Source organism: Canis lupus, chromosome 17 (assembly GCF_011100685.1).
Source record: "Canis lupus familiaris isolate Mischka breed German Shepherd chromosome 17, alternate assembly UU_Cfam_GSD_1.0, whole genome shotgun sequence".
Classification (NCBI taxonomy): Eukaryota; Metazoa; Chordata; class Mammalia; order Carnivora; family Canidae; genus Canis; species Canis lupus.
Window position 1 is genome coordinate 34,671,568 of NC_049238.1, and position 16,915 is coordinate 34,688,482.

Below are 16,915 nucleotides of genomic sequence, written 5' to 3' on the forward strand. Positions count from 1 at the left end.
CTGGCCTCATGTTTCTCTGCTCTTCCTCTCTCTGCATGCCAGGTTTACATGGACTGGTACGAGAAGTTCCAGGACAGGCTCAACAAGAAGGTGGTGCTCCTGACGGGGGAGACTAGCACAGACCTGAAGCTTCTGGGCAAGGGCAATATCATCATCAGCACCCCTGAGAAGTGGGACATCCTCTCCCGGCGGTGGAAGCAGCGCAAGAATGTCCAGAACATCAACCTCTTCGTGGTGGATGAAGTCCACCTTATCGGGGGCGAGAATGGGGTATGGCACAGGCTCAGAGCTGTGACTGCCTGAGAGGCCTTGGCATTGGGACTTAGCCTGGGGTCTGAGGCCAGAGACCAGGTGCCGCTGCTTAGAAAATTCTGCTTGTCACTTTATTCCAAAGGTACAATGTGAGACTTTTTTGGTAGTCCTCTTGAAAAGTAGCATTGCTTAGTGGAGATTGGCTGCTATGGAGGAGATGGACCCAGAGATAGGAGAGCTCCTAATTAGAAGGAAGAGTGAGGCGACCATTTCGAGGTGGTCGGCTGTACAGGAAGGCTTACTCTGGGTGCAGGCTTGGGATGGGGGCTGGGGGGCCTGTGCCTGTAGTGACTCCCTCCCTGTGTTCCAGCCTGTCTTAGAAGTGATCTGCTCCCGGATGCGCTACATCTCCTCCCAGATTGAGCGACCCATTCGCATCGTGGCCCTTAGCTCCTCGCTCTCGAATGCTAAGGATGTGGCCCACTGGCTGGGGTGCAGTGCCACCTCTACCTTCAACTTCCACCCGAATGTGCGTCCCGTGCCCTTGGAGCTGCATATCCAGGTAGGACCTGTCCTCCCCGCTCCTATGTGGCCTTGTGGCAGAGGACCAGGTCTGATGCCCGTCCCTTTGTTTTCCTCGGTCTCCAGGGCTTCAACATTAGCCACACACAGACTCGCCTGCTCTCCATGGCCAAGCCCGTGTACCATGCTATCACCAAACATTCTCCCAAGAAGCCTGTCATTGTTTTTGTTCCGTCCCGAAAGCAGACCCGCCTCACTGCGATTGACATCCTCACCACATGTGCAGCTGACATCCAGCGGCAGAGGTGGGGCAGGGAGGGGCAGGGAGGGTTGGGTCACTGAGGTTGGCTCACCATGAAGAGCCTCCTGTTCGTGAAGGTGGGGATTAGCCCCATCGGGCTAGGGGCTGGCCAGCTGCAATGGTTGGAAGGGTCTTGCCAGGGTTGGGAAGCGCTCTGAGCCGATTCAGTGTCTGTGCTGCCTAGGTTCTTGCACTGCACCGAGAAGGATCTAATCCCGTACCTGGAGAAACTAAGTGACAGCACTCTCAAGGAAACGCTGTTAAATGGGGTGGGCTACCTGCACGAGGGCCTCAGCCCCATGGAGCGACGCCTGGTGGAACAGCTCTTCAGCTCAGGTGAAGAAAATTCTTGTGGCCAGAAGGAGGTCAGATGTAAGGGTATCACAGGCGATAGATATGAAATTTTAGGACGTGGGTGATACTTTCCTCCAGCAGACTCATCATCCTCAAAATTCTTTTCTGATGAGTTTATCTATTACCTCATTTGATCCTCCCAATAACCTTGGAATATGGGTAGAATATCATGCCTACTTGCTAGATGAGAAAACAGGCATTGTAAAGGTGGTATTACTTCAGAATCTGGTTTTCTAGACCAGGACCTCTGACTGGTAGACCTGGCTTTCCACAGATACCACTCTCACCAAGTTTGTTAGATCTTAGAGGTGTAATAAACGCTCGAGCTGAGTCTCATTTGGGTGGTCTGTGTACCACTGTCCCTTGTTGACCTATGGCATTTCACGCAGAGTATTAGCACTATTTGGTGGCACTGCAGTGGAGATGCTGGCACTCTTTGATGCTTGAATCTGTGGTTTGAGGCATGCTCACAGCTCAGTCTTGCTGTACGTACTGAGCCAGCGTATGACTGAGTTGGTGTTACCACGTTCCAGTCAGCAAGGCCAGTCTGTCAAGCAGATAGCTAAGCCTAGCTTTCCCTGAGCTTGGGATTCTATTCTAGGATTATCTCATTTCCTACAAGATAGTCTCCCAAGCAGGGCAGCAGCAGCATGGAGCCACCTCTTACAGTATTGCGTTAGCCCTTGTCATGATTAGGGCTCATTCCCAGCAAACTTTGCTCTGAGTTCTCAAAAGAAGCACAGGATAAGGCCCTACCTGCGAGGGAGACAGATCCTCCCAGGGAGCTGGCCTGCACTCAGTCATCTTCTCCCCTCTGCCTCTCAGGGGCTATCCAGGTGGTGGTAGCTTCTCGAAGTCTCTGCTGGGGCATGAATGTGGCCGCCCACCTGGTGATCATCATGGACACCCAGTACTACAATGGCAAGATCCATGCGTGAGTCTCACTGTGCTCTGCATTAATGGGAACCTTCTCCTAAAATGAACATAACAGGGCAGCCCGGGTGGCTCAGCGGTTTAGCGCCACCTTCAGCCCAGGGCCTGGTCCTGGAGACCTGGGATTGAGTCACACATCGGGCTCCCTGCATGGAGCCTGCTTCTCCCTCTGCTTGTGTCTTTCATTAATAAATAAAATCTTAAAAAAATAAAATAAAATGAACATAACATCTGCAGATACAGAAATTATGAAGGAAAGATGTTAGGGAGATGAAGAGCCAGCTGAGATTCCCCCACAGCCACATACATGTCTGAGAGAGTGTTTAGTCTTAGGCCCTAGGTTCACTTTTTCTTTTTTTAAAGATTTTATTTATTTATTCATGAGAGACACACAGAGAGAGAGGGGCAGAGACACAGGCAAAGGGAGAAGCAGGCTCCATGTGGGGAGTCCGATGTAGGACTCAATCCCAGGACTCCAGGATCACACCCTGGGCCGAAGGCAGGCACTAAACCTCTGAGCCACCAGGGATACCCTTTAGGCTCACTTTTGCTTCTGTGGTCATCCTGTCACATTGCAGCAAGTTGGAGAACCAGGAAGTTTGAGGTGGAGATTAGGTAGTTGTTTATCTTATAGATAGGGAAAGTGACATGATCCAAGTCACACACCTGTGTGGTAACAATGAAGTAGAAGGTTCGGTTTTCCTTAAAAACTTGAATGATTTGGGATCCCTGGGTGGCGCAGCGGTTTGGCGCCTGCCTTTGGCCCAGGGCGCGATCCTGGAGACCCGGGATCGAGTCCCACATCGGGCTTCCGGTGCATGGAGCCTTCTTCTTCCTCTGCCTGTATCTCTGCCTCTCTCTCTCTCTCTGTGACTATCATTAAAAAAAAAAAAAAAAAAAACTTGAATGATTTAATTCTTAATTTTTTCTCAAAATGTAGATTTTTGTTTTCCTGGAATATTCGCTATGGGCTTATTTTTAACATCTGAAATTCATTCTAGGTTTGGATTTAAGTCAGGTGAGTGTCTAACTTCTGAGACACAGCTGTTTGGAAAGCTTGACCTACATATTTGATCCTTTCTTAGGGAGTTACTTGCTTTTGGCATTCGCTGGGTTTGTAGCTTTGGTTCAAGGACCCTGATTTGCAGTCTCAACTCTTACAGTCTCAACTCTTACACTTGAAAATCACAATGATATAGAGAGAAACAAGTGAAACTAGTAACTGAGCACGGGAAGTGCTCGGGGGATAGCTGTAATTGTCCACTGTCTCCCACATTTGCGTTTTATTCTTTGGCATTGAGGGAGTCTGAGCTGCCTGAGTGTAGTCTCCATGTGGATGCCTCTTTGCCACCTTTCTTCTCCTCTGTCCCCAGGTACGTGGATTACCCCATCTACGATGTGCTTCAGATGGTGGGCCATGCCAACCGCCCACTGCAGGATGACGAGGGGCGCTGTGTCATCATGTGCCAGGGCTCTAAAAAGGTCATTCCTGGTCTCAGAGCAGATTCTTTCTTAGGTGTCTTTCCTTGTTTACATTCTTTCTGTTAGCTTCTGTTTCTTTTATTTTCCACATTGCTTTTATGATAACCCTCTCAGCACATGGAATTTTGTACCCTTTATTTTTGCTGCTGCTGCTGACTCCACATGTTGAGGTCTTTACTTTCTGGCTGGTTCTTCATATATTGTTAGGCCTGTTTGACTTGCTCTATCCATATTCCCATTGTAGAATGGTCAATGAGGCCAGTGGGACCAGGCATACACACCTAGTCAGTACAGTGAGTTCTTCCATTGTTGTATTAGCTGGGTCTGTAACACAGAGCCATTCCCTGTTGATTTGCCCTTAGCCCTTTTTTGTGACCGTGTTGTCATTGACTCTTTATTGCCATCTCTCCTTTTCCAATCTACAGGATTTCTTCAAGAAGTTTTTATATGAACCTTTGCCAGTAGAGTCCCACCTCGACCACTGTATGCATGACCACTTCAATGCTGAGATTGTTACCAAGACCATAGAGAACAAGCAGGATGCCGTGGACTACCTGACCTGGACCTTTCTGTACCGCCGCATGACACAGAACCCCAATTACTACAACCTGCAGGGTCAGTGGACTGTGGAGTGCACAGTATCCTTTTGTGGTTCTCATGGCCCTTGCCGGCCATCTCCTGGTGACTCCCTACTTCTCTCTCACCGTTACAGGCATCTCCCATCGTCACCTGTCTGACCACTTGTCAGAACTCGTGGAGCAGACCCTGAGTGACTTGGAGCAGTCCAAGTGCATCAGCATTGAAGACGAGATGGATGTGGCACCCCTGAACCTGGGCATGATTGCTGCTTACTATTACATCAACTACACCACCATTGGTGAGGGGCCGGCAGGGGCTGGTGTCTGGGGAGCCCAAGCTAAAGGAGTCTCATGCAGGGGCCTGCAGCCCAGTGGGTGAGAGGGCACAGGGCTTCTAGCACCCTGTGTGTTCATTAGAGGGATGTATTGTGGGGTAGTACAGGGGTAGGGTAGCCCAGGCAGTTAACTTTCCTCCCTCCTCCTTTTCTACCTGCTTCTGACTCCTCCCCTTTCTCCTTACCTTTGGCTGTCAGAGCTCTTCAGCATGTCCCTGAATGCCAAGACCAAGGTGCGAGGGCTTATCGAGATCATCTCCAATGCGGCAGAGTATGAGAACATTCCCATCCGGCACCATGAAGATAACCTCCTGCGACAGGTGAGGAGGACATCGTGGATTCGGGACCACATCTTTAGAGTTGAAACTTAGCCTGTGTGCCCAGAGCATGCCGTGTTTCTGCCACCACAGGAAGACCCCAACACATCACTCACACTTCTCTGTTTTTAAGGGTTGTGAGCTTGCGGCAGCGGGTGGTACTTTGGGCCTGAGAGCTGTTCTTGGGGAGGGTCACTTGTCCATTACCAGCTCTTTATTTTTCTTCCACTCTCCAGTTGGCTCAGAAGGTCCCCCACAAGCTGAATAACCCTAAGTTCAATGACCCACACGTCAAGACCAACCTGCTTCTGCAAGCTCACCTGTCCCGCATGCAGCTGAGTGCTGAGCTGCAGTCAGATACAGAGGAAATTCTTAGCAAGGTATGGTGTGGGTGCAGGTGTGGGTATGGAGTGGAGGGGCTGGTGGTGGCCTGTGAAGTAGCAGTTCCAACCTTTCCTTCTCTTGCACTCCTATCCTGGTTCAGGCAATCAGGCTCATTCAGGCCTGCGTGGATGTCCTCTCCAGCAATGGGTGGCTTAGCCCTGCTTTGGCAGCTATGGAACTGGCCCAGATGGTAACCCAAGCCATGTGGTCCAAGGACTCCTACCTGAAACAGCTGCCACACTTCACTTCAGAGCATATTAAACGTTGCACAGACAAGGTGAGTTGGGTCTGGACCTGGATGGTTGGATGGCTGAGACAGGTGTCCTGGGATTTGGGGGGTGGGGGGGTTGTGTTTGGGGAAGGGTGAGTCAGAGCAGGGGGGAGTTCTAATTTCTCTGAGGGTGTTACATATTGAGATGCTAGAGAGCCTGACAGTTGTACAGTTGTGGGCTGTGTTCTTTCTGAAGCTGTGTATGGATGCTCTGATGGTATAGGAAGTAAGATTAGCAGCTGTCGAGCCAAATTCCATTTGCTGTTACTCTGTGTTCTCCTTCCCTGACCTCTGAATACCCCTGCAGGGAGTGGAGAGTGTTTTTGACATCATGGAGATGGAAGATGAAGAGCGAAATGCATTGCTTCAGCTGTCTGACAGCCAGATCGCTGATGTGGCCCGCTTCTGCAACCGCTACCCTAATATTGAGCTTTCTTACGAAGTGGTGGATAAGGACAGCATCCGCAGGTGAGCCAGGGCTGGCCGGGCGCCCTGCCCCAGGGTCCCTGCTGGGCACACAGTGACAGGGCCATCCCACCGCACTACCTCGGTGCTGATGCGCTCCCCCCTCTTGTCCCCTACAGTGGTGGGCCGGTTGTGGTGCTGGTACAGCTGGAGCGGGAAGAGGAGGTCACAGGCCCTGTGATCGCACCTCTCTTTCCACAGGTAGGTCCTAGGAGCTGGACAGAAAGAAAACTGATGGATGGAAAACTTCCTGAAATTTCCTTCTAGAAGATAGTTTGACAGAGCTAATTATTTATTTATTGATTTAGATTTTAATTTTTATTTTATTTAAGGATTTTATTTATTTATTCATGAGAGACACAGAGAGAGAGGCAGAGACACAGGCAGAGGGAGAAGCAGGTTCCATGCAGGGAGCCTGACGTGGGACTCGATCCTGGGTCTCCAGGATCAGGCCCTGGGCTGAATGCTGGCACTAAACCACTGAGCCACCTGGGGATCCCTAGCTAGCTAATTGAAACTAAATTGTCAAAAGGCATCTCAAAAATAAACAAACAAAACAAAAAACCACAAAAGGCATCTCAAATGAACTCCATGTTTAAGTACCAGGATGAAGTTTCTTTTGGAAGACTTATCCATCCACTAGATCCAGAGTTCAAGGTTACATTGTCACTTCGGGAGGGAAATTTAGAGTAATGACAAGACACAAGGCTGAGAATTTAATCTTGGGGCTATTGGTGGTTATTTGGGTTTTTTTTTTTTTTTTTTTTTTTTTGCTTTAAAACAATTTAGGGGGCAGCTCCGGTGGTGCAACGGTTTAGCGCTGCCTGCAGCCCGGGGTGTGATCCTGGAGACCCGGGATCGAGTCCCACATCGGGCTTCCTGCATGGAGCCTGCTTCTCCCTCTGCCTGTGTCTCTGCCTCTCTCTTCGGTCTCTCTGAATGAATAAATAAATAAATCTTATTAAAAAAAAAAAAAGCCAGGAAGTTTAAAAAAAAATAAAACAATTTAGGAAAAAAATAAAATAAAAAAATAAAACAATTTAGGTGAGTGGTCATTGTGAAAAACACCAGTTACACAGTATTGTCAATCTCTATGAATGTTAAGATGAATTTGTCTTTTTTTAAAGATTTTTATAATTTATTTGAGAGAGCACCAGTGGTGTGGGGAGGGAGAGGGTGCCACGCTGCTGAGTAGGAAGCCCAATGTGGGGCTTGATCCCAGGACCCCAGGATCATGACCTGAGCAGAAGGCAAGGACTTCACTGAGCCACCCAGGCGCCTCATGAATTTGTTTTTTTTTTTTTTTAGATTTTATTTATTTATTCATGAGAAACAGAGAGAGAGAGAGAGAGGCAGAGACATAGGCAGAGGGAGCAGCAGGCTCCATGCAGAGAGCCTGATGCGGGAATCGATCCCGGAACTCCGGGATCATGCCGATTTAAAGGCAGATGCCCAACTGCTGAGCCACCTAAGCATCCCATGAATTTGTCTTTAAATGGTTCCAAGATAGTTGGGCTTTTCTATGTGGTGGATCTTCTCCTTTCTCACTACCACTTAACTCCATTTTCAGTTACTTACTACTTTATGACCAAAAAGAAAATCTGATCTTTATATGAGAATAATTGAGGACTGAAAGCAGAAATCAGAAACATTGTAATGTTTAATTTCACAAACTAGTGGTTTAAAAAATTCTGGGGAAAGAGTTCATTAAACTGGAACACCTGGACTTTCTGACCGGGGTGGCCAGTGCAAAGGCTTTTGATAGAGGCACAGCCTGCTTTGGATCCTCTTTGTTGGCAGGCTCATATCCATGTTAACATGTTTTACTTACCTGGCACATGTGCTTTTTGCTTAAAACTGTCTCTGAGGGACTCAGCTGCCAGACCCTAGACTAGATCTCTAATAGTGGTATCTTGGACTCGTTGGCAAGCACAAATAGGAGAAGGTGTTTCGAAATAAATAAGGAGGGACACCTGGGTGGCTCAGTGGTTGAGCGGCTGCCTTTGGCTCAGGACTTGATCCCACAGTACCGGAGGGAGCCTGCCTCTCTCGGTGTCTCTCATGTCTTTCATTTTTTAAAAAACGAAATAAATAAGGAAATGAGCCTAGATCAACAATAAGTTTATTAACTTAAAAACTGAGTTCATTTGACATAGCTTTTTGACAGTTTCAAAATCTACTGAATGGTCTTTCAGGGGGAAATTGTATTTCATTTTTGGGAAGAGTTTTTTTTTAATATATATTTATTTTATTTATTCATAGAGACACACAGAGAGAGAGGCAGAGACACAGGCAGAGGGAGAAGCAGGCTCCATGCAGGGAGCCTGACGTGGGACTCTATCCTGGGTCTGCAGGATCATGCCCTGGGCTGAAGGCAGCGCTAAACCGCTGAGCCACCCGGGGCTGCCCAAGAGTTACTTATTTTAGAGCTTGTGTACAAATGGGAGAAGGGGCAGAAGGAGAGAATCTCAAGCAGACTCCTTGCTGAGTGAGGGGCCCAGTGGACACATGTCTCAATCCCGGGGCCCTGGGATCATGACCTGAGCTGAAATCAAGAGGTGGCTGTTTAACGGACTAAGCCACCAAGCCACCCCCAAGAGGACATTTCCTATGGCTTTCTGTATGGTTTTTTGTTTTCCTACTTTTATAACCATTTCCATGGTCTCAGGTCCATCAAGTTTTACATGCTGAAATTCATGGCTTTTGTTTATTGCAGAAACGTGAAGAGGGCTGGTGGGTAGTGATTGGTGATGCCAAGTCCAATAGCCTCATCTCGATCAAGAGGCTGACCCTGCAGCAGAAGGCCAAGGTGAGTGAATGCAGGCCCTAGCATTTCTTCTGATACTGGGTCAGGGTGAGAATTCTCCCCACGTGTCCATGCTCACCCTGATTTCTGCCTGCTTTCTCTAGGTGAAGCTTGACTTTGTAGCCCCAGCCACTGGTGCCCACAACTACACTCTGTATTTCATGAGTGATGCTTACATGGGCTGTGACCAGGAATACAAATTCAGCGTGGATGTGAAGGAAGCAGAGACAGACAGTGACTCAGACTGAGTCCAGAGCACATACTCTTACAAAGAGGAGAGTCGCCTCTGAATTAGGAGCATGTACCGTTTTGTGGAGACCAGGTCCTTTGGCATGAGGTCCAGCCAGTCAGTGCAGTGCTGTCCCAGCCCCTCCTGCTCCTCTGCCCTCTTACTACCTTGCCATCCAGATGTTGGATCCTTTGCTCACTGGTCCCCTGTAGCTGTCAATCATCGACTATGTACAGCATTTTTAGGCTTGTTCTATGTAGTTCCTTTTGTTAGATCTTCTAATAAAATAACCTGGAAAAACCATTCGTCTTTGTAATGTTCCCAAATTAAAGTTTCTTTCCTCTACCTAAGGCCCTTGACTAAAAACATTTTTTTTTTTTTTAGCCATTGAACTTGATTATCATGAATACTTTTTTTTTTTTTTAAACTTTGTTATTTATTTATTTATTTATTTATTTATTTATTTATTTATTTATTTATTATAGTCACAGAGAGAGAGACAGAGAGGCAGAGACATAGGCAGAGGGAGAAGCAGGCTCCATGCACCGAGAGCCCGACGTGGGATTCGATCCCGGGTCTCCAGGATCGCGCCCTGGGCCAAAGGCAGGCGCCAAACCGCTGCGCCACCCAGGGATCCCCTATCATGAATACTTCTAGAGGTTGGGCTGCTCTTTGGTTGGGCTCTCACCTGCAGCCTTTCCAGTCAGCGTGTAGGAAGGAGCAAGGTTAGACAGCCGTCAGATGCTTGCCCTTTTCTCCCACCCCTGCTGTTACCCAGATCTCCGCACTGCTGTAGGAACTAACGCTGAACTTGAGTCTCCCAAGATCTGCAGTGTCCCCTCCAGTAAGGGGATTAAAATGCACCAGCTGGGTATGGCTCAGTCTTAGTAAACCAATTCTCTGATCTAGACCTACAAAATTTCCTCTTCAGATTCTTGCCTTCTGTTGTTTAGGAATAACCGTGCATAAAACTGGAAGATAATTTTCAAGCATAGTTTCTGCAGGTCAGCAGTTTTCCAGTACTAGGATCTTAGGACCCCTTTTATGCCACAAAAAACTAACCGCAAAGATATTTTATCATCTTGGTTATGTCTTTTTTTTTTTTTTTAAGATTTTACTTATTTATGCATGAGAGACACAGAGAGAGAGGCAGAGACACAGACAGAAGGAGAAGCAGGCTCCACGCAAGGAGCCCTATGTGGGACTTGTTCCCGGGTCTCCAGGATCAGGCCCTGGGCTGAAGGTGGCGCTAAACTGCTGAGCCACCCGGGCTGCCCATCTTGGTTATGTCTATTGATGTTTACTCTATTAAGGATTAAAATTAAAACAAAAGAATGCATTTAAAAATAACTTATGAAAAATACCTTCTAAAACAAATCCAGGGGGAAAACTGCATTTTACAAATCTCATTAGACCATGTCTGCTCTAATGGAAGACATTCTCGGGCAACCTGGGTGGCTCAGCGGTTTAAGCACCTACCTTCTGCCCAGGGTGTGATCCTGGGGTCCCGGGATCGAGTCCCACGTCAGGCTCCCTGCATGGAGCCTGCTTCTCCCTCTGCCTGTGTCTCTGCCTCTCAGGAATAAATAAATCTTAAAAAAAAAAAAGAAGAAGAAGACATTCTCATAGCTGTAATTTTGCACATTATGTTGAAGTGAAATGAAGTAAAACTGTATTTATACAGATACGAAGTCAGAAAAGGGTTTTTAAAGCCTTTTCAGATGATTAGCTATTTCATATTACACTACAAGTGGTAAGTTTTATAAAGGCAATGTGGAATCTGAAACTATCAAATAAGCTTGCTGTACTCTTGTGTTAAAACACTGGTCTTAGGGTACCTGGGTGGTGCAGGCACTTAAACATCTGACTTGATTTCAGAAGTTCAGGGCATGACCTCAAGGTTGTGAGATAGAGCCCCATTTTGGGCTCTGCTTGGTGTGGAGTCTGTTTGAAAGTCTCTCCTTCTCCCCCCTCCCACTTGTGCTGTCTCTCTAATAAATCTTAAAAAAAAAAAAAAAAAACCCTGTCTTATTCCTTTTTGAAGATTTTATTTGAGAAATAGAGTCCCAGGGGGGAGGGACAAGACAGAGAGAAGCAGACTCCTTGCTGAATAAGGAGCCTGACACAACCAACCATGCCACCCAGGAGCCCCCCACTTTATTTTTTAAGATTTCATTTATTTGGTCTTACACTTTTGACTGAATCTCTTCACCATGAATGATCTTGTAATATGCATTAGTCATTTTCCAAATATTGGTTCACTTATTTAGGCAGATCTTCTAAATAATACATCATACAGATCACATCTGTTAATACCACCAATCTCATCAGAAGAGTCTAAGTGTTAGGAAGATGTCAAGCTCATGGTGGCAATACAAGTTTCAAAAATTCTAATTTTTGCTTGAGGGCATTTTTTCATTGGTAACACCACCAGTTTCCCTTGAAGCAAAAGGCTCACTCCATCTATTCCTGAAAAAACCATCTGCCAATTAGCCAAGCCTAAGTAACAGAATTTGCCAGTTTTTTCACATAAAAAAGGGGCCATGAAGACAGTTCAGCATGCAGTTCTACTACACATCTGCTTTTCGTCAAGACAGCCTTAATTCAGTGTATGGCAGAGGGCCTTATCCTGCTTCCAACTGTCGGCAGGTGAGCTGTGTTCTCAGGGGTCAAGATTTAACACAATTTTTAATTGTTCTATGCAGGACAACCCTAACCAAAGCTGCCACTGTTTTTACTGTGAGGGCCAAGCAGCGAAGACTATGAGCACTAGTATGGGGTGTCACTGTTTTGATTCCTGCCACAGCTGACTGCTCAGGTCCCCTGACAGGCTCTCAAGACTGCACTCTGAGAGCCACTGCACTGGACATGGCTTCAGCAGTCTTTTCAAAACCTAAGGTCATGATTTCTGTGGTATATAAAATCAGGTGACGACTGTAGCTCTGGGGATAGTCTTCAAGTCAAAACCCATTTGGAAGGGACTTTCAGAAGACAACTTGAGAGACTGAAAAACTGATTTAAGGAGTGATTCTCTACCTTTTAAATTATCATGCCCCTAATGAGTCTCACTAGACATCTTTTTTCTATTCGCCCAGACCACGGATGTTAATATTGGTGGTCCATTAGAGAGCCACAAATTATGGTCTCTAAGATTTTTTTTGCTCCCCGACCTGAGAACCAATTTTCAGCCCCACTGAGAATGTATGGCCTATAGCCAATAGTAACTCCCTCTTAGGGTTCCTATCCTTCCCATTTATCTTTCAGCATTTCCAATTGCCACTACAGCATAATGGCATAGAAGATACATGAGAGTTCCTAAGGGAAAGGAGAAACATTCTAAACCAGCCTACATTAAAAAAATTTCCTTCAATACTGACTGAATGTCTTAAATATAAGGATTTACCCAGAAATCAGGAAGGCAGGACCTATTTCAGAAAAGGACTCACCATGGAATTCTTTTAAGTTGGGAATATCTTTATAAAATAGGATTTGGGACTCAGATGACCTATTTCTATAAAGCTTCCAATTTCTGAAAAGCTTAAGATGTATCATCCCCTGTACATAAAGATATGGTGACTATAAATACTATATTCACCACCACCCCTGCAAAATTTAACACTGCTCTCAAGAAAGCAAAATCTGTGGTGTAACCACAACACACTGATGTTCCATAGCTCTTTACCATGGGCCCCATGTCAAAGGAGGGGAAGAGTGAGTGGTTCTGTGGCTCTGCACTTCTACCCAAGTCTGAATGGAAGAGAGCCAGGTTAAACAAAGGTCATGGATGCTCCTCCAGGTCCTCTTGGGGCTGGGAAAGTCTTATGACATTTTCTGGGGAATCATAATTCTGTCCAAAGTCAAGTGGCTCAGATGCCTTCTGGTCGCTGATACTTCCAGAAGGCCACCTCCCCGTCATCACTGCAGGAGGCCAGGAGCCCCTGCTCCTTGGGGTTCCAGGCCACACAGTTGACATCCTGGGAATGGGCCTGAGGCAAGTGGGCTGTCAGGGAGAAGGTGGGCTGCTGTGGATCTGAGCTGGGATCCTCCTCAAACACACGGATGGCATCATCCCCACAAGCTGTAGCCAGGGCCCCTGTCAGCTGACACCTGGGAGGAACATGTGCATTGGTGAGTATGCAGGTGGCTCCTCCCTCTCCAATCTGGCAAATCAGGCAGAAGAGATTGGTTCTACAGTACTTGGGCAGCTCTTCCCAACCTTCAGGCCTCAGCCACAAGTCTATTAGTGAAGAGCTTCCCTAACTAACACAGCCACAAACACCATCCCCTAATTATTCAAGTGCTGCCACCTAGTTTCCCCAGTCAACCCAAAAAACTCTATGATTCTGAACTGCACTTTTCTTATGTAGCATAAGCAGCTTCTGTTATCATAAGTTATTCTTAACCATTTCTTTAAACAGTAACAGGTTGTTGAATTTTGCCATACTTAAGGTCACTTGTCATTCCCAAACAGTTGCTAATATAAAGCTTAGGTGCATATCAACTATTTTTATGGTTTGGATTATTTCCTATGGATAGATTCCTAGGGCCAGAATTGCCCTCTGACCACTCCTTTATGAATGGTACGGCTTCTCTAGACTCCATAAGGGTAGAGTCAGGGTTACCAACCCATAAAAATCCCAACCATGAACCCAATTTCTACAATAACTTTGGATGTACGAGATGGTGTGACACCCCCCCAAACACACACACACAAGGCTGATGCTGCTGTCACAGCCTGTGATCTTAAAGTAGGTACAGACCCGGTTCTGTAAGTCTGTTCCCTGCTCCTGGGACCCTCAGGCTGGCCAGCCCTAGGCCAGCATGGTACACAGTCTGCCTAATCTGAAGAAATGAAGGGGGCTGCTCTCTGTTTCCATGTGTTCCTAAAGGTGGTAGGAGCACAGGGTTTTGTCTTCTCTAAAAGCTCTCCAAACAGGTGGGTGTGGGGATGGAGGTCTTACCAAGCAACGTCGTAAATGGTCCTGGAGTGGAAGCCCGACAAAGTGCAGATACATTTCCAGCTTGGGTCAGAGCCGCTGCATGCCACCCCTGTACAACAGACTTCTCTGAGCCGAAGACAGGTCTGTGTCCGGGGGACCTCGGGAGGAGCTGCTAATCTGCCCTCCCTCACCCCTATCTTCAGTCATGAGTCCTCATCCTTACTGATCTGCCTTACATACTGTGGTCAGACAGGGATTTTTACAGCAGAATTCTAAGAAGGAAAGGTCCTGTTCCTTAAAAACTTTCCAGCAGACTATGTCTGACTAGTTAGCCTGCCTTTTAAGGCCACCAACCAGCCCACCCAGCCACCTGACCCACCTTATTACTCCCCAAATCCTTTATATCCTATGCTCCAACTAAAGGGATCATGATTCCTGGCATAAATCTAGGCTTTTGCACCTTCAATGCCTTTGCTCGTGCTGGTCTGTTTCAACCCAGAATTATCTTCTCGCGTTAAAATCCTATACACACTTTCAAGTTCAGATGGAATGGCTCCTTTTCCACACAGCCATCCTTGATTCCGCCAGCACTCGCTTGGGAGCCCTCTCGTGGCACATCTCTCTTACTACTCCAGTTTGCTGTGATTTATCTCTAGGTCTTAGACCCTTAATACACCGTAAACCTCATGAGAGAGGAGTCTCCTTTAGGTCTTGGACTGGCCACTCACCTTGCTCGTTGTCTGGTAGATACTGGCGCCAGATACGCACAGTACGGTCATCACTGCAAGATGCCAAGCGCTGGCCACTGGGGTCAAAGGCCAAGCTCCACACAGTGGATTCATGGCCTTCAAGGGTGGCACAACATACCCAATCATCCTCTTCCTCCCGGTAGAGCTTTACTGTATCATCATAGCTGGCAGAGGCTAACAGCTGGGGGAAGGAAGGGAACACAGCACTTGTCTATAGGGCTCAGGAAGTGCCTATAGTACCAGTGCCTCTCCCAGCTAGGACAGTCCCAGAGATCTGTCTCTATAAAGGGATTAATAACATTTTTTCATCACAGACAGAGATCCCCATAGAAGCCAGGTTGAGGCTGAAGAGCAGAGAAAGGCTGGGTACAACTCTCCACACCAAAATTCCTTCCCACTAAGATAACTTCACCCCACTCTTACCTCCTGGCTTGGGTGCCAAACCACATGCTTGACATCCTGTGTGTGAGAGTTGAGGACGCTGACACATTCATACTCATCTTCTTCATCAACTACGGGAAAGAAAAAGAAAGGAGCCCATGAGCTGACCTCGTCAGGGACACAGAGGGGGATGGCTGTTTACTGGTTCCCAACTCCATCGAGATGGATTTAGACTCACCTTCCCAGACCCACACACTCTTATCTCGGCTGCAGGTGGCAAGAAGGTTGCCAGAAGGGGCCCAGGCCACTGACTTGACCTCATTTTCATGGCCCTCTAGAGTAGTTACACACTGTGAAAAGAGAAGAGGAACAAGAATCAAGCAACTAAGATCTCTGGTGTTCTTTGCATGGGTACAGCCCAGCTAGCCCAGGTTGGCTCAGGTTCCTGAACCAGCCCTGGGGAGCAAAAAGGCAACAATCCTGCTCCCATCCACCCTGGTTACCTCAAAGTCATCCTGGTTCTTTTTCCAAATGCAAGTGGTAGCATCGAAACTGGCAGAGGCCAGGTAATTGCCACACGGGGACCAGGCCACCTTCCGCACGGTACGCTGGTGGCCTTCGGAAAGGACAGATTTGCAGATCCAGCTGTCACCTAAGAGCAAAGGACAGGCCAAGCTCTGGAGCTGGGTGCACAAGAAGGTAGAGAAGCACTATCAATCCGATGGGCAATGGGGGGATTATCTGGTCGGTGCATTTAAAAGCTTGCTTTCGGAAAGCTGTAACTACTACTTCCTCCACCTCCCCTGCAGGCATCGTTCTAAAACCACCAGAGGAGTCACCTACCTTATTTAAAACTGTCAATGGCTCCCAAATGCCCTCAGGATAAAATTTAAACTTCACATTGGGTCACAAATTACTCTGCAGATTACATTCCCTCCACCCTTCCCTCCTTTTCCGGCCTCAGCAAGTATCATAACTTCCTCAACAGTTCTGGCCTACTGACGTTTTTGCTTCCTCTACTCGCCAACTCCTTCACCCACAAAGTCTCTCCTACAGTGAATAACGTCTAACTCAAGGCAGCTTCTCACTTAGCCCCCTGGCCTGTAACCTCATTCAGGGTGGGCTTGTCCCAAAGGCCGCGGACTCCCCGAGCCCAGCACGCACAGCACGCGCACGCTGAAGCCCCGGCAGCAGGGGTGGTGCAGCCAGACTGGGCCTGACCTTCGGTGCCCCAGATGCGGACTCTACGGTCACCACCGCACGACGCCAGCAGGGTTCCCGTGGGGTTCCAGGCCAAGAACCAGCACCGGGAGTCCGGGTGCGCCGGGACGCGGCCTAGCAGCACCAGCGAGTCCTTCATGGCGGCCCCCAGCAGGATGCGGAGGAGGTGGACAGAGGCGACCGCGCCGACGGCGAGTCCGGCAGTGCAAACCTCCGCGACGCCCACTCAGGCCTCGGACGGCCTTCAGTCTCCGCCGATTTCCGCCCGAGGGCCCGGGTCTTCCTGGGAACTGAAGTGCCCGCGGCTGCGACCGTGCTGCCCTCTGGGAGTTGTAGTCAATTTGCCAACCCACCCTCCACCCCGCCGGCAGCCAGTACCGTGGGACAGCCTCGAA

The 16,915-nt window shown here is 47.9% G+C and overlaps 2 protein-coding genes across 2 annotated transcripts in view; one reads left to right on the forward strand and one right to left on the reverse strand.

Annotated features, from left to right (window-relative positions):
- SNRNP200 (small nuclear ribonucleoprotein U5 subunit 200) overlaps window positions 1–9,532 on the forward strand; it is a 32,647-nt gene extending 23,115 nt beyond the window's left edge. The window contains exons 31-45 of the mRNA XM_038561376.1: window positions 43–270; window positions 623–814; window positions 901–1,079; window positions 1,260–1,411; window positions 2,255–2,363; window positions 3,736–3,844; window positions 4,270–4,459; window positions 4,557–4,721; window positions 4,956–5,077; window positions 5,311–5,454; window positions 5,559–5,735; window positions 6,037–6,197; window positions 6,314–6,395; window positions 8,911–9,003; window positions 9,105–9,532. Coding sequence (XP_038417304.1) covers window positions 43–270; window positions 623–814; window positions 901–1,079; window positions 1,260–1,411; window positions 2,255–2,363; window positions 3,736–3,844; window positions 4,270–4,459; window positions 4,557–4,721; window positions 4,956–5,077; window positions 5,311–5,454; window positions 5,559–5,735; window positions 6,037–6,197; window positions 6,314–6,395; window positions 8,911–9,003; window positions 9,105–9,248 — 2,247 coding nt within the window. The 3' untranslated portion in view covers window positions 9,249–9,532. The remainder of the gene's footprint in view (window positions 1–42; window positions 271–622; window positions 815–900; window positions 1,080–1,259; window positions 1,412–2,254; window positions 2,364–3,735; window positions 3,845–4,269; window positions 4,460–4,556; window positions 4,722–4,955; window positions 5,078–5,310; window positions 5,455–5,558; window positions 5,736–6,036; window positions 6,198–6,313; window positions 6,396–8,910; window positions 9,004–9,104) is intronic.
- A 1,725-nt stretch (window positions 9,533–11,257) lies between these two features.
- On the reverse strand, window positions 11,258–16,837 carry CIAO1 (cytosolic iron-sulfur assembly component 1). The gene is made up of 7 exons (XM_038561377.1): window positions 16,521–16,837; window positions 15,803–15,951; window positions 15,538–15,649; window positions 15,342–15,430; window positions 14,898–15,099; window positions 14,191–14,278; window positions 11,258–13,336 (listed from the first exon to the last, which is right to left on the reverse strand). Exons 1-7 carry the CDS (start codon window positions 16,657–16,659, stop codon window positions 13,096–13,098), a joined length of 1,020 nt encoding a protein of 339 aa, XP_038417305.1. The 5' UTR covers window positions 16,660–16,837; the 3' UTR covers window positions 11,258–13,095.
- Between the last annotated feature and the right edge of the window lie 78 nt (window positions 16,838–16,915).

Bases quoted from the DNA above. Each gene is read 5' to 3' on its own strand.
- CIAO1 (XM_038561377.1), bottom strand. From the start codon at position 16,659: ATGAAGGACTCGCTGGTGCTGCTAGGCCGCGTCCCGGCGCACCCGGAC. The intron at 15,650-15,802 runs GTAACCAGGGTG...CTCTTTTCACAG, and splicing joins AGAACCAGGATGACTTTGAG to TGTGTAACTACTCTAGAGGG. The intron at 15,100-15,341 runs GTAAGAGTGGGG...TCCTTCCCCCAG, and splicing joins TTTGGCACCCAAGCCAGGAG to CTGTTAGCCTCTGCCAGCTA.